The sequence below is a fragment of the Doryrhamphus excisus genome, linkage group LG1 (assembly GCF_037039965.1).
Source record: "Doryrhamphus excisus strain RoL-2023G ecotype Guam linkage group LG1, RoL_Dexc_Guam_v1.1, whole genome shotgun sequence".
Taxonomy (NCBI): Eukaryota; Metazoa; Chordata; class Actinopteri; order Syngnathiformes; family Syngnathidae; genus Doryrhamphus; species Doryrhamphus excisus.
Window position 1 is genome coordinate 20,418,334 of NC_136357.1, and position 25,351 is coordinate 20,443,684.

General features: G+C 39.8%; 1 protein-coding gene across 1 annotated transcript in view; it reads right to left on the minus strand.

Moving 5' to 3' along the window:
* Positions 1–25,351, minus strand: part of zbtb16a (zinc finger and BTB domain containing 16a) — a 139,108-nt gene that overhangs the window by 73,245 nt on the left and 40,512 nt on the right. Inside the window, exon 3 of the mRNA XM_058078539.2 lies at positions 14,758–14,855. Within this exon, the coding sequence (XP_057934522.2) occupies positions 14,758–14,855 (98 nt within the window). The remainder of the gene's footprint in view (positions 1–14,757; positions 14,856–25,351) is intronic.

Genomic DNA, 25,351 nt, shown 5'->3' on the forward strand with positions numbered 1-25,351 from the left:
ACTGCGCACGCTACACTGCGCACGCTACACTGCGCACGCTACACTGCGCACGCTACACTGCGCACGCTACACTGCGCACGCTACACTGCGCACGCTACACTGCGCACGCTACACTGCGCACGCTACACTGCGCAGCTACACATGCGTTTCCACTTCCTCCTTCCTGTGGAGCGCTTTTATTCATGGGAAAGATGCATGCCCAGATCTTATCAAATGCACTTCTGCCACCTTGTGACCATTTTTACGCTTTTCAACTGCACTCATCATGAGCTCTTCTGTTGTGCACCATAAATACGTCTATGGGATTGCATGGAGAAGTCAGGAATCCAACTTTACGGAAATGTACTCAGCAAGGTGGGGGCGGGGCTTAGCAGCTACATAAATGCTCATAACTCATTGATCACGTGTACAATTTTGCAGATTGTTGCAGAACACTCATTGTAGCATGTCATCCGAGGCTTTTTTTAATTCAACCTATAGGGGGCACCACAAATGCCAAAACAGTAACGCTAAAAAAAACAAACACCAACAGTGTTTTGGGGTGGAGCTTAGCAGCTAATTGCCGTAACTCTTTGAATAATTACAAAATCATTGCATCAAACAGATTTCTTAAAAAAAAAAACACCTCAGCGATTGTACGCCCAGGGACTGGGGGGGGGGGGGGGTCGGGGCCAGGTGGGTTGGCTGGCGGGGTCGGTGGTGTGCTTCGGCAATGTCCTGGGGTTTTGCTGGGGTGTCTTCTTTTGTTGTTTTGTCTTATGTAAGATTCTGTGATTATTTGTGTGGAAAAAATCACTGAATTGGTAACAGCTCTGGCGTGGAGAAGGGGTAGGATTTAATAAGCTTTGCTTCTTCCTGCTCCTTTTCAGACATGTATAGTAATGAGGTGTTGTGTGTGTTTACAGTGCATCCGGAAAGTATTCACAGCGCTTCACTTTTTCAACATTTTGTCATGTTACAGCCTCATTCCAAACTGAATTAAATTAATCTCTTACCTCAAAATTCTACACAAAATACTCCATTATGACAATGTGAAAAAAGTTTTTTTTTTACATGTTTTGAATTTATTAAAAATAGAAAACAAAAAAATCACATTTACATAAGTATTCACAGCCTTTGCCATGAAGCTCAAAATTGAGCTCAGGTGCATCTTTTTTCCACTGATCATCCTTCAGATCTTTCTACAGCTTAATTGGAGTCCACCTGCAGTAAATTCAGTTGATTGGACATGATTTGGAAATATAATAACTGTCTATATAAGGTCCCACAGTTGACTGTGGAACCAAGTATGAAGTCAAAAGAACTGTCTGTAGACCTGCGAGACAGGATTGTCTTGAGGCACAAATCTGGGGAAGGATACAGAAACATTTCTGCTGCTTTGAAGGTCCCAATGAGCACAGTGGCCTCCATTATTCGTAAATGGAAGACGTTTGGAACCACCAGGACTCTTCCTAGAGCTGGCCAGCCTTCTAAACTGAGCGATCGGGGAAGAAGGGCCTTAGTCAGGGAGGTGACCAAGGCCCCGATGGTCACTCTGTCAGAGCTCCAGCGTTCCTCTGTGGAGAGAGGAGAGCCTTCCAGAAGGACAACCATCTCTGCAGCAATCCACCAATCAGGCCTGTATGGTAGAGTGGCCAGACGAAAGCCACTCCTTAGTAAAAGGAACATGGCAGCCCGTCTGGAATTTGCCAAAAAGCACCCGAATGACTCTCAGACCATGAGAAACAAAATTCTCTGGTCTGATGAGACAAAGTTTGAACTCTTTGGTGTGAATACCAGGCACTGCTCATCACCAGGCCAATACCATCCCTACAGTGAAGCATGGTGGTGGCAGCATCATGCTGTGGGGATGTTTTTCAGCAGCAGGAACTGGCAGACTAGCCAGGATAGAAGGAAAATGAATGCAGCAATATATAGAGATATCCTGGATGAAAACCTGCTCCAGAGCGCTATTGACCTCAGTAGACTGGTCATGTACCTTGACCATATAGACAGTAGACATTAGCACACAGCCAAGATCTCAAAAGATTGGCTTCAGAACCACTCTGTGAATGTCCTGGAGTGGCCCAGCCAGAGTCCAGACTTGAATCCGATCGAACATCTCTGGAGAGATCTGAAAATGGTTGTACACAGACGTCTCTCATCCAACCTGATAGAGCTTGAGACTTATTGCAAAGAAGAATGGGCAAAACTGCCTAAAGATAGGTGTGCTAAACGTGTGGGATCATATTCAAAAAGACTTGAGGCTGTAATTGCTGCCAAAGGTGGATCAACAAAGTATTAAGCAAAGGCTGTGAATACTTATGTAAATGTGATTTTTTTGTTTTCTATTTTTAATAAATTCAAAACATGTAAAAAAAAACTTTTTTCACATTGTCATAATGGAGTATTTTTTGTAGAATTTTGAGGTAAGAGATTAATTTAATTCAGTTTGGAATGAGGCTGTAACATGACAAAATGTAGAAAAAGTGAAGCGCTGTGAATACTTTCCGGATGCACTGTATATATGTATGTATATATGTATGTATGTACTATATCTGTATGAATATGTGCATGTATTACATATATATATATATATATATATGTAAGTATATCAATAGATATTGTAAGTGTATATGTGAGAAACATTAATGTAACATAGCATTCATGTCTGAAATAAATGAAGAAGAAAGAAAGATCAAGTACAATCAGCTTGATTGGAACAGCCACAAATGCTAACAGTGAGATCGGTGGCAACCCAGCCAACATTTGCTACATTGTTTTTAGAGTTTATCTGCACAGAAATATCACCAACCAACGCGGGAGAAGCAGCTCAACGTTATTGTTCGAGATAGACATCCTGCTAGTTTGTGTATGCCGTGTCTTACGTTGGCACAGCACAACAAAAATCCATACTAGCCATGGGCTCCTCTCCAATCTATTTTCTGCTCAGCTGGTTTTAAATGAAGTTATTATGACTCATTAAAATGCCCACAAGCTTGTGGAAGTCGGCCAATTACCATTTAAATTTAGCCTACTGCTCCCGCAAACCTTATCTCCTGTCCCTGCACTACCCAGACTCTCATCACTGCTGCCACCGCTGCCACCGCCACCTCACTTTCTTTTAGCAAGACGCAAAACAGCCCTTAAATAACCTCCAAGCACACATACACACACACACACACACACACACACAGGGAATGAAGATTATGGAGCTTCACTGATCCATGGGAATAGTTTGTGCATGACATAACAAAGGGATTGTATCAACAAGGCAGCACCTTACTGTAAGAACATGTTTATGTCCTAATTACATTTGGTGAGAAACATCATTTCAATATTTTAGCATCAGTATTTACAGGGTAACAAAGTCCATTTGGAAAAAAATGGAAATTTTCTCCACATTTACACTTCAATTGTCAGATTCTAAGAACTGAGAAAAAAAATTAAAATATAAATTAAGTATCTTCATTTATTAACATTATTAATTCATTTATTATTAATTCAAATATTTATTAATATCTAAAATCCAAATTTTGGAAACTAGCTTTACTAAAACAGCATATCAATTAATTGCAAGACAAGACATTTATTTTGAGTTGATTATATTCTTTATAAATTCATGTTTAAATTTTATCAGTGGTGTGTGACACAAAAATAATACAATTAATTGATTACAGCAAATATATTACTGCATATCCTTATCCCTGTACTTTAAGGCAAACATTAAAAAAGGTCCAAAATAAGTTTTTGGAAAGTTTGAAATGTAATATGAAATGTAATATAGTAGGTCTAAATTAAAATATAATTACACCTATTTCAAAGTAAAAAAATAAAAAATAAAAAATATAATAAGAACAAAGTTTAGAGTCAGTGAAAGGTCTTTGCATCGTTTTCATTCATCGTGAGCATGGTGAACACATTTCATTTAACTGTGTATCTAACAGGGTCCAACACTAAAAGAATGAGCATGTATAATGCTAATATATATTATTTATGAAGAGTAATATTTAAAGGGATTTAAACTGAAAATATATTGTAAAATTAACTACAATAGTTAAAATTAAAAAGAAAGACTCATTGCAAGGGAAATTTCAAGTCTAAGAAATCTACCATAACATAAAGTATAAGGTATACGCACAGCATACACACCTTCCCATTCAATAGCATGGGCAAGCGTCTTCGCACCTCTGACTGGTACTCCATTGGCATTACATTCAAATTTGTTTTTTTTTTAAGTCATCATAAAACAAATGCAACAAGAAAATGCTGCACACTCAGAAACAAATTCAAAAGAAAAGAATGCCCCAAATGGCCAAAACACACAGAAACCCTCAAACCAACTGCATGGGACAAATGCTGCACAGAAGCTAGCAACAGACACCAAACCTGAGGGATAGGGATAGCCTTCTTTTAGACTTTTTCAGCCTTACCACCTCATCTTTTGCAGTATTCTAAAGCAGCCCATTTTAGCAGCCACGTGTTGAACAAATGAATAGAGAAAAATCTATCCCTTCATATGTCCGCAAAACAAGGACAGCAAATTAATTGGGAGTTTTTTCCTTCTTTTTTTAATGGTTGACTTTGAACACACACACACAAACACACCGCACGCTGACAACAACAAAGCAGCTGGGAGGACGGAGGGATGATGAAGCGAATCCAAAATGTAATCGACTGTGTTCCTGTTTTCAGCAGAAGGCACAGAGTGTACTGTACAGCCAGGGCCATAAAAACCTCACCAAAAAAAAGAAAGAAAGGAAAGAGAGCGATGAAGAAAAGGAGCGCCACAGACGTTTCAGCAATCACACTCCATCAAAACACTTGTCTCGCATACAAAAATAAGACCTGACATTAGAGCGGAATACCAAATCTGGCCCATTAAGGCAGCAGAGGGCCGCTTGCTACTAAGCAACCAAACAAAAAAAAAACTTTAAAGCTGGGGAAAATACGGGAAAAAAGCATGATCAAAACTTAGGTCAAATTGTTTGATTGACAGGCTGCGAGATGAGAATAGCGGCTACCTTCGAGGCCCAAATGACAAGGCAGTGTAATCCATTCTAATTCAAGGCGTTACTTCTTACAGTGTGTCATTAGTTCATATTGAAGTCACCAAAATGGTCTCTATCATAATGATGGTGTTCATTGATCATCTTCATTAGCAAAATGGCGGATGCAGGGCAGTTGCGGCGATATCTCCATTTGCCGAGGTTCGCGTTACATCAGGGATGAAGCCGAGATCGTTGTGTGAAACAAGCTTAAGTATGCAGGGCTCGACAATAACGATGTACCGATGGCCCGGGGCAAGTTAAAACAAAATTGGGGCAAGTAAATCCAATCATTAATATTCCCGTCGGGCAAGTGCACTGTAGCATGCCATACTGCCAAGAGTTTTTTTAAAAGCGGTTCTTGTTGGGTGTTGGTAAAACACAGACTGCGTAATTCCGGTGATAATTTACAAACCAATCCTTGCAAATCTTGAAATGGACCAATCAGAATCCTTTATTTAGACCGCGGTCCGTAATCCACAATCCGCGTTTTACCCACACCCGTTCTTGTTGGCGATCAACCAATCAGCGATGGTTTGACTAGGAAAACATCTATCATGGCGTCCCTGCCAACATCGTCTAATTCTTCAACAACTACTGAAGGAAAACAGCAAAAAGTGATGAAGCAGTGCCTCAGTATTTTATTAGCGGCAGCCAATCAAATGATGGCACAGGTGAGTGAATCACATTGCTATGACAATTTGAAGTGGTCACAATGAAACACCACCGATTAGATCCAATACCAAGTGCTGATTTTGCACAAGCTACAAAATCTAGCGCTTCCATTTCTCGGTGTATTTTTCTCACCTTTGCTTCAGAAATTATTGTTTGACCATTGAGCATTTTTTCTGGATTAAAAACACTTTACTAGTACACAAATGTGTCAAATGTTTCATTGTGGTGCACAACTTCTAAATATCACTGCTTACTACGACTACAATGTGTAAGGTAGCATGGCTTGCCATGTTAACATACATCTCCACAATTTTTCAGACATTCTTCCAAATACAATGCATCAGTACTATTATCTGATGAATTTCAGCATATATTGATATATGATATCATTATGGCAGTCTTTTCATTTTACAAGTCATTTTTGTTTGTAACGTAGAGCCCTGGTATGGTTTGACAACTAACACGTTCATTCTGCCTGTGCTAGCTAGCATATTAGCATACTTGGTAAGGCTTCAACTTGTATTATTTAAGCTCTCTAATAAGTGACTGACTTTAGGCAGGGCATAGTTTGTGAAGTTTTCCACCCAAGAGAATGGCTTTTATGTTCAAACTGTCCCACCCAGTGTCAATGTCGTCACAAATCAAATTATTGGATTGGCACACAATTATTTGTGGGAGTACTAATTGCAGGGTTCTCTGAATTCATGCCTGATCAACCTTTTACAGCAAATCGCTACTTGAAAAAGAAAAATGCATCATTACATCCATTTATTTTTAACTGAATGACAACCTTTGGTGAACTGGTTGTGCTTGCAAGTGTAACAATGTTTCAATGGCTTGTACATGTTCATCGAAACAGATGACAAACAGTTAAGCCATCTTGAAAAAGCAAATAGCATATCATGAATACATAACTTGTTGTGTGTACAAGAATGACAGAATGACGGGAGATAAATTAGATTAGCCACCTGAGTCACTTCCAGTTTTGTCGCCGGTGCCAATATCATTGTGCATGAAATTACTGGATTATCACACATCACTAGAGTTGCCGGCATGCTGGAGCCTATCCCAGCGACATCAATCGCAGTGTTAGAATAAACAGTTAGAATAAACAGTTAATAAAGTTAGAATAATCTCTCTTACATGAGTACAGTTGTTTTTTGTCTCCTCCACCCATCTCCGAGGAGATAAATCACGTATTATTCATTCATTCATTTTGTATCGATTATCCTGCTGGTGCTGGAGCCTATCCCAGCTGTTTTCGGGCAAGAGGCGGGGTACACCCTGGACTGGTGGCCAGCCAATCACAGGGCACATATAGACAAACAACCATTCACACTCACATTCATACCTATGGACAATTTGGAGTGGCCAATTAACCTAGCATGTTTTTGGAATGTGGGAGGAAACCGGAGTACCCGGAGAAACCCAGGGAGAACATGCACACTCCACACAAAGATGTCCAAACGGAGATTGGAACCTCCGTTTGTGTCATGATTTGCAGCAACTGTAATTGCAGGGTTCTCTGAATTGATGCCAGATCAACTGTTCAAGTGAATTTAGGAGATCTTGATGTGAAAAAGGAAAAAATATAAATACTATTTATTAAAAAGTGACCATCTTAAATAGTGACAATTTGATAGGATAACATGGGTTATTTTCTGTGTGTAGAAGAATGGCAGGACAAGGTTGTGACTTTGCCACACAGGAAGTTATTGTATTGTGTGATGCTTGGTTCTGTTAAATCTCAGATGAAATTTATATCATAAGGATATAAGTCACTTTAAAAAGACGACGATGACGAATTAAAAAAAAGAATAGTTTCAGATGGATTGAAACAGGTGATAAAATCTTCATTGTGCAAAAACAGGGTAATGAATGCAATATATGATCTTTTTTCTCATATTCAGCCATTTAAAAACCAATTCTGTTAGAAAATTGCACATGTATGGCAATGCCAACAGCTGAGCTGGCAACAGCAATGGAGGCTAGTGTCGTTCGGGAGTGCACTTACTGGTGATAGGTGGAACTACACCAAACTCAATCCCATTATTGGCACACACAGACGCACAAACGATGACTCACAATACAGCCTTGGCTATTTTACGTCTTATTTCTTTAAATACATGACACTTTTCCAAGATGGACAAAACCGCTACACGGGGTTCTGGCGAAGGCAATACAGCTGTTTGCTGTCGTTTCCTGTCAATCTTCACTTCCTGAGGACAGAGGTCTAACAACTTCACCCTCGACTTCATCACTGCTTACGGTTATAAGAATATCAGCGTGACAGCAGCGGCGAGACACAAGTGTCATGAATTGACCCCTGCATTGCGTCCCCAGGGAGGACCATCCCTTCCTGGTTCTGCTGTGTCGTCCCAATGGAGTCCATGACGGTACATCAACGCGCTGCTGGAAGTTTAAATGAGATACATTAACCTCCGCAAGACCCGTATGTCCACATTATGCACCACAGGAAGCCGAATACATGGCCGCCGTCCAATGACAAGCATGAATCAATAATATTTTTTTGTTTTTAAAATGTTTAACCAAAAAAAAGACAAATACAAATCAGATAGTTAAAAATTTGTTCTACATAATTTTAAGTATTTTATAATAATTTTTTTTTTTTTAATTCGGCTTGGCTTGGGTTTAAAAGATCAAAACTCAAACATCTCAAAACACAACTCTCAAAACTCTCAAAACACAAACTGAAAAGCCGCATCTCACGGATAAGGTGGGGCATTTCTACGGTCTGCCCCTCATGTAAACTCTACATCGGATTTGTTTATGAAAGTCAGGTATTTTGCAAGCAGTTCATGAACATACAAAATGCCATTCGCAGACCACTATGCAACTGCGCCATAACCACGTGACTCAATGCTGACAGCTAGATTAACACAGCTAGAACATACCTTAAAAGAAAGGTTTTGAAGCTACTGTCCGTATATCTTATTAACGCTATTCTGACAATTATTATAAAATGTATCGTGACATACAATGTGGGTTTATATTGGCAAGTTGGCTATTGCTAAGCATTCCTACTGTAAGTACAGTATGTCAGGTATACCTAAAATAATACGACGGCTAACCAATGTTAACATGTAACCTCGCCAGTCCAAGTGGTCATGTGGTCTTGACAATGAAGATTGACCGCCAAATTGCCTGCCAAGAAAACATTCCCAGCAAAGCTCTGTAGCCTGTGTGTCATGTGGACATAATATCAGCTGTAGCACACAAAAACGTCAATGTAAAAACTCCCCCTTTGGCTCTACTTTCATTTTTCTTCTCAACTACTTCCTTTCCTGCATCTTGCTTTTAATAGATTGATTTTTTTCTCTTCCCCTGCCACTCGTTTCTCCGTCCCAGGAGCCTCCCGTCCTCACTCTCACATGCACGATTTTGTGGCCTGGAAGGCAGTCAAGTTTCATTAATTTCTGGCTTTGGGTACAGTACAGTGTGTTCCTGGACTCACATCTGCGAGCGATCATAAATTCTGGAATGCTGGCAGAACATCCAGACCTGCCGGCACAAATATGTCGTCATCGGAGTGAGGGAAGAGACGGCGCAACGCCAGAACAGCCGCACACACACACACACACACACACACACACACACACACACACAAACCACAGTTGGAAGGCAAATAGCAGGACTTTTGCCCTCTTGTTACCGTGTTTTTGTGCCCAAATTATCCGGTTTCGCTCCCACACTCACACACAACAGCAAATATTTTGAACCCACAATACATGGAATATGTTGGCCAACAAGGGCATTTTTATCATCATAACATCCTGTCATGTGTTCAATCGAAATAATCATAACCTTAACAATAACAAGAATTAAGCGTTTTAGTGTTCATAAAAAGTCACTTGAAAAAAAAATTGGATTGCCGACTTAATTTGCTATGTGCAATACTGGCATCTCAAATAATGTGTACAATACATATGATTATATTTGTTAATAAAGTAGATTTATTTTGCATTTTAATTATTTCCTAACTAATAAATAGCAATAAAAATGTAATTAAAAAAATGCTCATTAATTGATCCATATCTTTTTAAATACCAATATTGTATGAATATTTGTGTATTTTATATTTCTATAATTGTCACGGTTCGGCTTGAGAGCTTTGCAGTGTGACCCCAGGATGCAGAGAGCAGGACCAAAGGCAGGTAAATAATATTTATTTTAGCAATAATAGCAGCAGAAGGAAACGCAACCCAAGTAGCTGACGGACAAACAACAATGATCCCACACAGGGAGAAGCACACACCTGAAGTAAATACACACAGAAATTAGGGACAGGTGTGGGTGACTATGGTAACTAAAACAGACACAGGAAAACAGGAAGTACAAAATACAATACAAAATAAGAGCGTGCAAAACGGAACCCAAAGCCCAGACAGGAAACTCAAACTCAAACTGTCACTTGGGAACCACACAGGGCATGGCAATAATATTTGTGTTAATTGCTAAAGATTACAGATCAATGTCGTTTTTGTATTAATTTTGCTAATGTATTTTAGATGTTAATCATATTTTAATAAAATGAAAAAAATTAAATACATACAGTGGAAAACGTAGCTTAAAAAAACACGACTAAATTAAAAATAAAATAAAAATCCATTCACTATAAATGTTACATAACTGACGAACGGCTTATTTCCTTTTAGTGATGTTATTTGCTTATTTGTAGTTTGATTCACTTTGCCATTGTTTATTTTTAGATAACGATATTGCAGTTTGAACCACCACTCTTTTTGAGAAAATTAAGTAATTTATTAACAAGCGCGGTTTCAACAGTAAAAAAATCCAAGCGCAATACAAGACAAGTCACATGCAGTATTGTGGTCACTAGATGGCAGTAATGTTACATTGATAAGACATTAGTTCTCCCATTCCATGTGGAAGTGGTACATTTTTGGCTTCTTACTTTGTCCTTTTGCACACCTCAGGTTTAGAACAAATACACGAGCTGGCTAACTTGCTATATGCTATGAGCGGCGGCCATCACTTATGTCCCTGCAGTGATCCCGTAACCTACACATTAGTGTTGCCCAATGTGGTGTAAACAAAGAATAACAGGAGTATGAAGGTGACTTTCGGGGTGTTATTACAGTGCTCTAATAATGATAAAAGTCGTATTTGGAAAGTCATAAACAAGTTTTCTATGCTCTATGAAAATATCCATTCATAAACAAGGAATCCAATTCTCATAATTACAACGATCAGCTCTGGAACCATTTGGTCTCAATAAACGGGGCAAGACTGCACTGTGAAAACTGTTATCATCATCAAATATGGACCGCATATGCTTGTGAATGACAACATGATGGCACCCCTCAAAGTTCATGTTTAAGTACCATGATGTTCTCATAGTTGCATGTATCAAACATGTTTAAACTGTGTGCACAAACACAAAACATTTTATAAGCCACTTAAGATGAGGACATGCGAGGAGATACTGGTAATCTTGTTAGGCTTGGAAAACAACTGTATCATATGTTGCTGCGAGGGAAGGAACATTTGGAGCTCTTTGAGAGCAGATGGTGGCAAGTCAATGCTAACAATCCGTGCTATGACTTTTGCAGAACAGATAAAACGATGACATAATCTGTGGATGACCTCATGTCATCAACAAGTTGAGACATTTCTCAGGGCTTTATTTGAATAAAAGGAATATTAAGGAGGATTAGCCCTCTTGGCTCCCTGAGTGTGTGTACTTGTTTGTCCTTGCAGGAAAATTCTTGCTTGTTTTTTTTTTGTTGCTCAAAGCCTTGGTTGTGTTACTCCATATGTAATGATTTTCATTAACAAAATCATCATAAAATCAAAATTTTAAAATGTGTCAACTAGACAGCCAGGCCACATTTCCCACCCTTTCAGGTCCCTTTTTCCTACTTTTTTTCTTATCTCAATCAACTTGGTTTCTTATAGAAAACATGTCAATGTGTATTATTTTAAGATTTACACAATTTAGAACTGAAGTTGAGTGACAGGTCTAAGCAAAAAGATATTAGTCTTATGTTTTTATGACAGTTTTTGAGACCACACCATTTTTGAGGGGCTTTCTGAGGGTTAAATGATTGATGATGAATTCTGATCCGGAAGAGGGAGCAGACTTGAGGTAAGGTGTTTAAGAAATAGAGGTGTTTATGAAAATAAACAACATGATGAGAGCAGACAGAATGGATAAAAAAAATGAATAAAAATAGCTGGCACAGGGTAGACTGTACATACTGTACCCTCGCTCAGCGGTGGCACGCAGCCCAGACTGGATGCGAGCCAAACGTCTACAAACAACACGTCAGCACAGACAGACAGACAGACAGGTGGGCGAGGGAGCAGACAAGCAGACAGATAGGCCAAAAGGCAGACAAAGTGGCAAAAAGAGGTTGCTTCACTTGAAGAAAGGCAACCGAAAAGGCAAAAAAAAAAAAAAAAAAGCCAGACGAGTCTGTGAGGCAGAAGGACGGCTATGCAGGTGCAGAGAGACAGGCAGACATTGCGCAATGACAGATAGGCAGACAGACAGGTACAGGGACAGAAAGGAGACACACAGGTACAATTGGGTTCGGAAGATAGACAGGCAAGTGCAGAAAGACAGACAGGAAGACAGACAAAGAGAAAGACGGGCAACATTGATTGACAGGAAGACAAGAGAGACAGACTATACCAACCAATGGGAGGATAAGCACCGGAAGACAGACGGACATAGAAGCAGGCAGGCGGGCATAGAGAGACAGAGAGACAGTGCTAGAGGGAAGGGGAGGTAGCAGACATCAGTGGTGCTCAGCATACCAAAGAGTGTCTCTGCTCTCTCTCTTCATGTCTGTGATATTCTGCCTCTGTGAAGCCGCTTGAAGTAGAATGATGATGATGGCGGCGGCGGCGGCGGCTGAGGCTGAGGGCTTTGGGACGTGGCAAAGTGTCATCATGACAGTCAACATGGAGACGCTGTGTCAGACCCACAAAAGCCTTGAAAGTCAAAAATGGTGGAGGCGGAAGAAAAAAAAAAGACAAGTAGAGCGTACAAGAAAAAGTATCAAAGAATCTTTGCCACCGTATCGTCTCTTCCCTAACCGTCTCCTGTCCCGACACAAACACTCCTCTTGTCCTTTTCATAGCCAGAAAAGACAACTCAGAAGCAAAACTGATGCCGAAGAGGCAAAAGTCTGCACTTAACCAAAAATACTTGTCAAGGTAGAAAATAACATGTAAAAAGTCAAAAAAAAAAGTCCAAAATCCTCTACATGATGCTTATAGAAATGTACTGCAAAAATCCTGGATGTGAAATGAGCGTCCTGCTAACCTAATGCAAAACTCATTTATGTACTTTTCTGTCATTTCTTGGAATCTGATGCACAAATACGCGTCGGTTTTTAGACACCTGCTACAAAAACGCAAGTCTAAGTTTATAACAGGAACCTTCTGCTGTTTTTAAGGACCTAATGAAAAATGCTCATAAAAAATTCTTCTTATCTGAGTTTTTGGCTGCTGCAGAAAGGAGACTCAAGGATCCAGTTATAACAGGAACCATCTCCTGTTTTTAACGGCTTGCATAAAAAAACACCAGTCAATGACTAGAGCTGATATGCAGTATATGAAAGGAGTGTCATGCTCTTTTTAAGAATCAACGCTCATCTAAAGTCCAGGAAGAGGGCGGTGCTGTTTTTTGGAATCTGCGGCAAAAACACAAGTAAAAGATCTTCTATATGACAGAAGCACTCTTCTGTTTATAGGAATCTACTGCAAAAGTTCTAGTTAAAAATCCTGTGTGAGCACTCTGCTGTTCATAAGGACCTATTGCAAAAATTTTGTGAGAACACTAAATTATAAATTAATTATAAAATTTCTGAGAACACTGTATATGTCAGTAGGTTTATGCTATATTTAGGAATATGCTACTTGTAGCCAGTTGCAGGTGAAAATGATTAACCAGCTACTGGTTTTATGGACCAATTGTACAAATGTACTCAAAGATCTAATAACAAAGCTATTTGAATCTACAGCAAAAAAAAAAAAAAACTCTCTGTGACAGGACTTCTGGGACTAAAAAAAATAGTCCTCTATAAGATCCTCTATATACTGCAACAGAAGTGCAGTTTTTAATGATCTACTGCAAAATTGCTAGTCAAATACCACCTATTTGAAAATTATTTGCTTTTTTTTTTTTTTAGGAATCTGATCCAGAAAACTTCTGTCCAAGATCCCCTATGTAACAGTTGCTGCTGTTTTTTTTAAAGAAAAAATGTTTCCCCCAAGTTTTGAACCAACACCATACGATCAGCAGTAGTAGAGTAGAGTAGTTTCTAAAAACAGCAGCTAACTCTTGTCATAGAGGTGGAAAGAAATGATGCATCTTTGTACTTTTGTTGTTCTTGAACATCTTGCAGGTGCGGACCACCAGACATTTGATGTTGGAGAAAGTGGTTTGAATCTTAAGAAAAGTATTTCTCCTTAAGATTGTATGGAACCTCTTCATCACACATCACTTCAGCTATTTTTTGAAGATACCTTGTTTGTATTGTGTATTTGGCTAGTAAATGGGCTTTCATGTGTCATGCTTTTCTGCCTCCAAGGTAGTCAAAGCGCTTTGACACTGTTAGCATCAGTATCAACTATCGCGTGTTCAGTAACTTGCCAAAAAAACACATGACATGAGGACATTCAGGTTGGGAGACGGCCACCCTTCAAACCTAAAGGTTGCTGGTTCGGTCCGCCACCACCATGTCTAAGTATTGGGTATGATAGCGAACCAGAACATCTCTGTGGTAACTGAACTCAGTGTCTCGCAATACAACAAGATGCAACCCAGCAATTCCACTTAGTTCCTTCCAGTATGCAGTGCGTGTAAAAGTGGGCATAGTGTGTTCTGTTCTGCAAAACCACTAAAGGTCATAAAATTGAAAGTACTAAAGGGTGACGATGTGCAGACACATCTTGTGTTACACTTCCATGACAAGCCAGTGAAAGTGCGTTCAAAACAGTGACACAAAGCAGGCATGACGGCCAATGCCAGGCGGCTCGGGGGTGGGCTTGATACGCTTACCTGAATGAGACAGCAGATGCATGCGCAGACGCAGGCTGTCCAGGAAGCTCTTCCCGCACAGCTCACAGCCATAGGTCTTCATCCCGCTGTGCATCTTCCTGCGGACGCAGAGGGAAACAAGCCATCAAGAAACAATCACCAGCAGCCTTCGCGTTGCAAGTCAAGTTTGAAAATGACTTTGTAAATAACTGTGGTCGTTACTAATGATTTACTAGTTGCATCCTGAATAGTAAAAGCAAAGCAAAAACCCAAAGATTTATTCAACGCGTTTTGGTTTCCACCCTCGTGAATCGAAGCACCGTTAAGCTGTAACAGGTTAAGCTCACAAGGTCGGACAAGACCAAGGGTCAATATTTGATTATGTGGCCTTGAAGGTTAGCTAACTAAACAATATGTGACAACAGCAAAAGTCTGCGGCCGGCCAAGGGCTCCGTTCCAACCCCCCCCAAAAAAAAACCCTGAGCCCCGGGCTTGGAACAAAGCCTATAAAACTCCTGAGCGATATCTGAAAGTGCTCTAAAGCAATTAAGGTGACACGGATTGCCACATAGCTGCCATGGTTTTCTTTAAGCCTGCTGGAGAGATCTTCAAACGCATCGCCTTGAAAACGGTACACACAGGTTTGATTATTGTCGGAGTTGACATGTTCAAAGAGTGATCCGCCAAGATAAATGACAACGTGGGGATTGCTTAGGATGGATGCAGACATCTCATCTCACTTCCAGGATGCCAACAAGTACTTCAAATTGGCTGTGTTCTAACATAAAACCTTAAAGATATGGAGAAAAAACACAGCAACAAGGTCGGGAAGCACTCAGTAGAGCACACAGCCCTGATTCAAGTAAAGGTGGAAAGTGAAAAAAGTCCTGTAACACCTGTATGCAAGGGTTTTTTTTTTCAATGTAAGGTTTTTTTTGTGGCAGCTAACACACAGCAGGAGATACATAAGATACAACTACCCAACATGGTCCCAATTCAAGTGGACTGTCAATAAATAAGACTTGAAACCACATCTCTGTTCAGATCATCACTAAGAGTTTTGTGTTTTTTGTAGATGTGCGTATTCCTGCTAACTAAACCATCAAAACAATAGGACAATTCATAATGCCGCCTACAGAGAACATACTAACTCCTTATTTCTAAAATCACAAATACTTCAACTTGCTGATATAGTTCATCTTCAAACAGCTAAAATAATGCAAAAGGCATGGCAAGGCAAAAAATAACCAATTACCTAAAAATGTCATCCAATACTTCTCTACTACTCGGACGAACATCCATACATCCGAATATCCATGTACATCACAAATACGTACGTATCTCACATTGTGTTGAGATGAATTATGCTATGTATTCGTAAAGTAGGAGTCTGCTTGCTGGAAAAACTTGAAGAAGAAGAAGCTAGTCCAAGCTAGCATGTTAGGAACAAAAAGGCTAAAAATACCAATTAGCTAAAAATGTCATCCAATACTTCTCTACAAGAGAGGAGAAATATGATCTCAGGGAAGAAGTACATTTGAAACACTTCTAGGACTACGTTCATTAAGACATTGGATGTACGTGACCAAAAAAAAAAAACTTAAACTATATTAGGAAAGCAGGAAGTGAACAAATGCAACAGTTACTGATTGTAAAAGTACCAGATGGAGGGGTAGGATTTAATAAGCTTTGCTTCTTTCTACTCCTTTTGGACATGTGGAACTGGGAACTGATTATGGGATGCACTCAATTGGAATCTGATGCATGTTCAAATGAAATAAAACCATTACCATAACCAATATCTCTCAACCTTCCATACTAGTCCCATTTCGCCCCCATTTAAGTAGGCCATACCAGTAACAGGTGGAAATGAACACTTCATGAAATGAACACAGCACTATAAGGCACACTCTAATTTTCTCAAAAATCTATGGTGCGCCTTATAACCAAGGTGCGCCTTATGTGTAATGCTGTTGTGCTACTATTGACTGTCGAACCATTTCCCGCTGACAGAGACGTAATTGATACGGTAACAGCGATAAACCAATCAGAGAACATGATGTAATACATGCAGTATGGAGTTAAACTAAACTCACTGTTTGGCTTCTGTTGCCTTGTTGTTTGTGGACCGCATGTTTTAGCATGTGCCTTACGTATGTGTTAATAGACCCTGTAATTGAGGTGCGCCTTACAGTGCGGAAAGAACCTCACTAAAACGTATTGTTTTTGTGTCAGTTTTTTCAAATACCATTTTGTGTATTCTACCAAACAAACAGTGATAAACACAACAACACAACTCTGTCTCAATTGAAGTGGACGGCCACAATGAAAACAACAGTTACCACATCTCTATTCAACATAGAGCAGGGCTCCAGACTGTGACTAAACGGTCGCATTTTGAGACTAAAACATGAGACATTGTGAGTGAATTTTTAATCTACTTGTGCATGTGTAGCCAAGGAAGTAGCTTATTAACATGAGAATAAAACAGTCTGTGAAAAGTATAGTCAATTGACGACAGCTTGTCACATTGTACGCCTATCTTATGTATCTTGTGTGATCGCTCACAATTTGTTTGACTATTCTCCCATCTTTGTTTCCACATTTTGCCTGGCTCCACGGTCTTTATGGCGGCAGCTACCTAGCTAGCAATAGTTATCTGCTAGTCTCTGCTACATCGACTGCAAATGTGTTTTTTTTCCCCAGTGATATTTTATCTTAAACACAAACAAGCAATGCGGTTCGTTTGGAACTCATTTTTGTCTCACAGGGAAGCTACGATGGCTGTCACGTTCATGGCACTTAACAACCTTGCTCTCTTGTCACCATTGCAATTATTATGTCTTGTCTTCAAAACTAGCTGTGTGTCGAGAAAAAAAATGTCTGGTGCTCTGGATTTCTTCAACAAAGTTGAATAAAAACAAAAAGTGGCTGTGTAGCTTTTTGTGTATTCCTGCTAAGCAACTCAGCAATGAAAAAATTATATCTCGACCTTTCATGCTAGCCTCATTGTGCCCCAATTCAAGTCGTATAACTGTAAAAGTTGGGAAGAAAACTTGCAACCCCTCCTCAGAACCCCACTAAAATTGTGTATTTGTGCCACCCCTCCAAAAACGCTGTTTAGTTTATTCCAGGTAACTATCAGTGATAAACACAACTCAACTTTGTCCCAATTCAAGTGCACTACAACAGTGACAAAACTTAACGACATGTGCATTCAATTTGGCAGGATTTTGCATTTTAAAAATATTCCAAATGTCATGCTTACAGTACATTTTTACTTTTCATCCTGTTACCTGCGTTCAAATATGCATGGATACTGAGACTAAAAACATTGCAAACTAAAAACATAAAATAATAATAACCAAAATGGATCAAATTTACATAGTACTTTTCTAACAAGCCAAAGCATACCTCTATGTCAGTGTCAGACAAAAGGGAGCATTATTATCTAATGCGGATGGAGCGTCTGCATAGCACAAAGATGGATGTCAATAAATGCCACTCCACTTGGGCAAGGAAATGACAGCCGCCCATCAGGCATCTCTCAGCCATGCCAAAACAGGACTGATTGAATGCAAATATACGACTCATAGAAATGTTGTGACAGTCGAGAGAGAGAGAGGAAAAAAACATTGTAGCTCGCAATCTTTCTTTGTTTGCACCAAATAAAGTAATAACATAAATAAACATCCTAGCCTCTACTACAGCAACTGTCAAACATGAAATTGTACAAATCAATACCGATCACGCCAGGCTAGCATACCTATACAAAGGTGGGTGACCTTATCCAGGCAGGCTTTGTCCAAGCTGCCACCCCCACGCTGGAAGTCATTTCTTACAACGTTCACTTGACAACAGCTTATAGTTCAGTTTGGAATACAATTCTGGCTTGTCTATTGGCCAATTCATGGACAAGCTCAACCCCCCCCCCAAAAAAAGGTTTTGATGTTGCACTTTGCTAGCCCCAATTTGCTGAAATCACTAAAAGTGATCGAGTTTTTGTACGGGTCCTTCACAAATTTTAACAAGAACTGGTTGTGTAACTTTTGTGCACCGTGATTGAAATAACTGCTTGTGCCGATTCAAGTGGATTGTAATGATGAAAAGGATAAACAGTGATTAAGTGGGTTTTTATGCCCCCCTCCTCAAAATGTACTGCAAACTAGTTTTATCATACTTCGCCGAGAAAAAGGTTGTCATACGGGACATGTCATCAAGGCCCATATTTTTTCTCTGCATATTCTGTTAACGATCGGGTGTAATATGAATCTGGCTTGGCAAAAACCGCAGGCTTTAATCGTGTTCCAGACACTAAGTTCTGGTTACATTTAGATTTCAAAACGTTAGATGGTCACAGATGCTTTGTTGTTCTTTTTGTTGTTGTTCTCCACAAGGCATGCCTCATGCTCTTCTCATTTGGGGTATTGTTTTTGGAAAAACATGCAAGTTCCTTATGGCTTTTGATGACCCTTGGGAGGCTTTAGAAAGCTAGCTTAAGGGTGAGTGTATGATGTGTGTCTATTGTTTAATCTAGGACTCATTCAAAGATGCTCCAGTGGATTCCATGATTCCTCTAAGAATAAAAACACAAAGCTTTAAAATGTACACCTTATCTCTGTGCAGATGCTCATTTGTGCCGCAACTCCACAAAAACTGTCTTTTGTATAGTCCTGCTGACAAGTGTTGTCCAGATTCATGTTGACTGCAACAATGGAAACCTCGCTGATATTTAGTGGGTATTGTGCCACCCTACCACAAAGTTTAAAAAAAAGTGAAAAGTGGTAGCTTTTGCCAAATAACCGATCAATATAATCTCACTTTTTCCATGCTAGTCCATTTGTTCCCTCGATTCAAGTAGACCAAAAGTGTGAAAAGTGGAAATAAACGCTTCAGTAATGATTATTTGTAGTTAATGACAAACACCAATTTTCAAACTATCGGCCAGTCTCCTTACTACCACAATTCTCCAAAATTTATTGAGAAGCTAATCAAATAATAGGCTGGATAAATTTATTAATACGAACAAATTACTATCAGAAAATCAGTATGGATACAGAGCTAATATTTCTACCTCCATGCCACTGATCAAAATTACGGAGGAAATCACTAACGCTATAGATCATAGGAAGTGTGCAGCCGCAGTATTCATGGATCTCACAAAAGCCTTTGATACAATCAATCATGCTACTCAGCTGACAGGAAGCAATACGTAAAGCTAGGAGAATACACATCTGCAAGTTCATGTATCACGTGCGGAGTACCCAAGGGGTCAATACTGGGACCAAAACTGTTTAAAGCTGGTATTATTTGCGGATGATACCACTGCTTTTTGTTCTGGAGGAAGTACAGACGAAATCATTAGAAAGGTCAGAGAAGAAATGGTCACACTAAAAAGATGGTTTGATGATAATAGATTATCCTTGAACCTAAGTAAAACTAAAATCATGCTGTTTGGTAACAGCAGAAAGGACACGTACCAGCAAAATACAAATAGACGGTGTGGACATTGAAAGGGTGAACGAAAATACATTTCTGGAGATCACAATAGATGAAAATTTGAGCTGGAAACCTCATATTACAAATATACAACATAAGGTGGCCAGAAATATTTCAATATTGAACAAAGCAAAACTTGTTCTCAATCAGAAATCACTCCACACTCTTTATTGCTCTCTGGTTCTACCATATCTTACTTATTGTGTGGAAATATGGGCTAATAACTATAAAAACAATTTTCATTCCCTAAATGTACTGCAAAAAAGGTCAGTAAGGATAATTCATAATGCCGCCTACAGAGAACATACTAACTCCTTATTTCTAAAATCACAAATACTTCAACTTACGGATATAGTTCATCTTCAAACAGCTAAAATAATGCATAAGGCTAAAAATTACCTAAAAATGTCAACCAATACTTCTCTACAAGAGAGGAGAAATATGATCTCAGGGAAGAAGTACATTTGAAACACTAGTCACGTAAACATGGACCCAAATATTCCAATTCCATTCGGGTTATTTGCTCAAACGGAAAGAATGTAACCTTTGTATACACCTCTTTCTGAAAGAAAAGTGCCAATCCAAATGACTATATAATCGGATTCACAGGAGTGGAATATTCCTTTCCCCAATCCGATTGAGGTATCTTTTACCCGCTCAAACGGAAAGTTGTCACACTGCGTTCTTCTTCGTGGTGTTTTTCTTCTTCTGTTGTTTATTGGTGTTTGGCAAGCAGCTTTCGTGTGCATTAGCGCCATCTGTGGAACAGAATCTAAACCCTTCTATACGCCATTCACAAGTCCAGTTTTATTCAAAAGAAAATATATATCTATATAAAACATGTGCCGGGCTTAATTACAAAATATTAGCAAGATTGAACTTTATCTTGCTTATCCTGTTCCTGGGTGCGTTCTTTCAGTGGTTGCTGAGATATGACGTAACATGCAGCCTGAGATTTTCTTCGTTTAAAAAAAATGGAAGCTAGCAACGAAATTTCAAGACTGGACGAATGAAAAACTGGCAATACGGAGTTATTCCAACAAGTGAAAGAAAAACTCGAGGAAGTCGGTATCCCGTGATGTTGGTGTTTATGCTTTACTGGGCATGCCCCATTGACTATTCTGGTCGATTATAGCGGCAAATGTAGACACGCGATTGGAATATTCCTTTCCAAGATATATATATATATTTTTTACCATGATCTTTTTCATCCCTTTGAACGCATTTTAAATACCCCATTGCTTTCGGAAAGGTCATTTGGAAAGATTCCATTCGGAAAGAGAAAAACTCATGTAAACGTGGCTACTTATATGCTAGGACTATGTTAAAACCACCAGGACTCTTCCTAGAGCTGGCCGGCCTTCTAAACTGAGCGATCGGGGAAGAAGGGCCTTAGTCAGGGAGGTGACCAAGGCCCCGATGGTCACTCTGTCAGAGCTCCAGCGTTCCTCTGTGGAGAGAGGAGAGCCTTCCAGAAGGACAACCATCTCTGCAGCAATCCACCAATCAGGCCTGTATGGTAGAGTGGCCAGACGAAAGCCATCAGACCAGAGAATTTTGTTTCTCATGGTCTGAGAGTCATTCAGGTGCTTTTTGGCAAATTCCAGATGGGCTGCCATGTTCCTTTTACTAAGGAGTGGCTTTCGTCTGGCCACTCTACCATACAGGCCTGATTGGTGGATTGCTGCAGAGATGGTTGTCCTTCTGGAAGGCTCTCCTCTCTCCACAGAGGAACGCTGGAGCTCTGACAGAGTGACCATCGGGGACTTGGTCACCTCCCTGACTAAGGCCCTTCCTCCCCGATCGCTCAGTTTAGAAGGCCGGCCAGCTCTAGGAAGAGTCCTGGTGGTTCCAAACGTCTTCGATTTATGAATAATGGAGGCCACTGTGCTCATTGGGACCTTCAGAGCAGCAGAAATTTTTCTGTATCCTTCCCCAGATTTGTGCCTCAAGACAATCCTGTCTCGCAGGTCTACAGACAGTTCTTTTGACTTCATGCTTGGTGTTTGTGCTCTGACATGCACAGTCAACTGTGGGACCTTATATAGACAGTTATTATATTTCCAAATCATGTCCAATCAACTGAATTTACTGCAGGTGGACTCCAATTAAGCTGTAGAAAGATCTCAAGGATGATCAGTGGAAAAAAGATGCACCTGAGCTCAATTTTGAGCTTCATGGCAAAGGCTGTGAATACTTATGTAAATGTGATTTTTTTGTTTTCTATTTTTAATAAATTCAAAACATGTCAAAAAAACTTTTTTTCACATTGTCATAATGGAGTATTTTGTGTAGAATTTTGAGGTAAGAGATTAATTTAATTCAGTTTGGAATGAGGCTGTAACATGACAAAATGTAGAAAAAGTGAAGCGCTGTGAATACTTTCCGGATGCACTGTATATCACTATATTGACACTTACTATGGTACCCATTATGGCATTGGATGCTCATATCACCTCCTACTTCGGTACGAGGTGCATTATTAAAAAAAAAACCCAAACCTTAAACTGTATTATGTAACAGTTAGTGATTGTAAAATTACCAGATGGAGGGGTAGGATTTAATAAGCTTTGCTTCTTCCTACTCCTTTTGGACATGTGGAACTGGGAACTGATTATGGGATGCACTCAATTGTAATCTGATGCATGTTCAAATGATATAAAACCATTACCACTACCATTACCATTTTCATATTCTTGTTTCGCATAATCAGTTAAGCCCTAGACAGACCAAATCAACACCTAGTGGTTTTGTCCACAACAGAAAAGAGGCAAAACTGTCCATCACTGTTTGTGAATATCTTGTTTTGCCTAAAACAAATATGTCTGCTTTCATGAATGACTAAAGAAAATAAAAAATATTCATACTTGAAAGGCTGAAATCAGAGGATATTGAAACATTTTTACACTATTAATTGAACAACAAAATAGATGTCAGTTGATCATAATCGAGTCAGTGATTCACTTTTACAGCACTATTCAGAACACCAATGAGATTCCTGATGATGTTGGTGATGGTTTTTGATAGATCTTTGAGTGTATGAGTGTAGGTTGAGTGTGCCTATTCTTTAATCCAGGATTCAAAGATTCTGCAGTAGTTTCCGTCCAATACAGAAAGCTTCAAAATGAGCATGACTCCGAAAAAACTGAAAACAAATGACTAATTCCATTTGACAAGTTGACCAATTCACCAACAAGGGTGGACAAAAGGCAACAGACAAAAAAAAGGAAGGATTTTTTCCCCTTCCACGTTGAAGAGATCATAGGTGAAGTACACACTTTCTCTCAGATAAGAGAAAAACACACTTAAGCGGTAAAGTGCAACACACACGGAGCACAAAGCCTTTCAAAGGCCTTTTGTGTCGCCCCTCAATCTGACTATTGTGTAGCCCAGACACAGAACTGATAAGGTATGGATGGTCTTATTAAGGCCACTCCAATTGGGAACCGTGCCATGCAGCCGCCGCCACATCGATGTGGTGTGTGTGTCGCTGGCCGAGTGCGTGTTACGTTCCACTGCAAAGGCTTACGTAGCAACCAGACAGACCGACAGGAGTATCTAACTGGTGATGCAACATACCAATCTAGATCTTAATCTTACGATTTACGTTTATTGACAAACGAGGTGCGTAATCTTACCCCCCCCCCCCAAATTCTAAATGTATGCTATGATTCTTGACTAGCTCGTACACACAGGCTTTGGAATATGGCGGCATTTTTATCCGAACCAGACCTTGTTGCTCGTCAAGCTAGTGCTACATACTGTAGCTTACTCCTTTACTCATCAAAGTAATCTTCCGGTCTTTCATCCGATTACCTTCTTTTCGAACAGTTTTGTATGGCACAAACCTTGCGACTGACACTTCACCCGCTATTGACAGCAAGGACAATAATTATTTGCAGAAGAATCGCAAGAGTAACACACGAGACATTACATGATGTAATTGCAATATTTTGACAAAGACAACAAAAATGTTGTGATACTGTCATTACGCTATGTACAATTGAGACCTTGAAGCCATAAAATTTGAAGCGCAAAGTGGTGTACATGAACATACACCTGAGGTGAGAGGCAGGGTACACCCTGGACTGGTAGCCAGCCAATCACAGGCACATATAGACAAACAACCATTCACACTCACATTCATACCTATGGACAAATTCAGGTCGCCAATTCTCATTTTCAGAATTTGTTCTTTTAATTAGTTTTTCATGAAAGAAGCGCCACATCATACTATATCTGACACTGATGTGTTTGTTACTGTACCATGGGATATTATGACGGCATGAGTTGCCACATCAAGTATTGTTTCAATGGTCTTACATGTGGCCAGGTAAGGCGCATTAATGTCAGATACGCTATGCCGCTCTGTGTACACAGAGGTGGGGAGAACCACAGTGTACAACTGGGGGTTGTCGGCTGGCTGGTCGGCCAATGTACACAATGTACTTTTAAACTTGCGACACACGTACGCCTCCCCTGCCTTGCCATTGCGACCTGGATATGTGCAAGGCTTTCCTGTGTGCACACACAAACTAATTCGCATCCCAATTTTTCTTCCTTCAGGCTTTGCATGCTGTCTGCTGGTTTGAAAATTCGTGCAGGCCACGAGTGTGTCTGTTGCGATTTTTGCACAGAGCACAGCACGTCAGAGCACGTATGTTGGGATGCAATTCCCCCTTTATACAGAGTTTCCATCCAAAATAGATTTTTGGAAGGTATTTTTTATTTTACACACTTACAAAATCAAACAATGTTTAGTGCTTGGCTAAGTCTCACAGTCTGGCAGTGCTGACGACCACAACAAGGTTTGACAAGACATTAAAAAAGTAATTTAAACAAAGCAGCGGCTCACAGTATTTGTTTTTGTTCTGAGATATATACTCTATTTGGGAGCTAGTCAAGTGGTGGCATTCATGCCGATGCATGATTTGTGTGTCTGTGATTTGAAACAGACAGAGTGCTGCTATTAAGGAAGTTCACATAAAACCCTCTCAGGTCGTTTACTCGCTTAATAATCGACTTTGCTCGACAGTCACTTTTGACAAGAGCAATAAATTCCAAATTTATGTCACCAAAACATATGCTAATCACCTCGTGCCATGTTCCCCCTCGT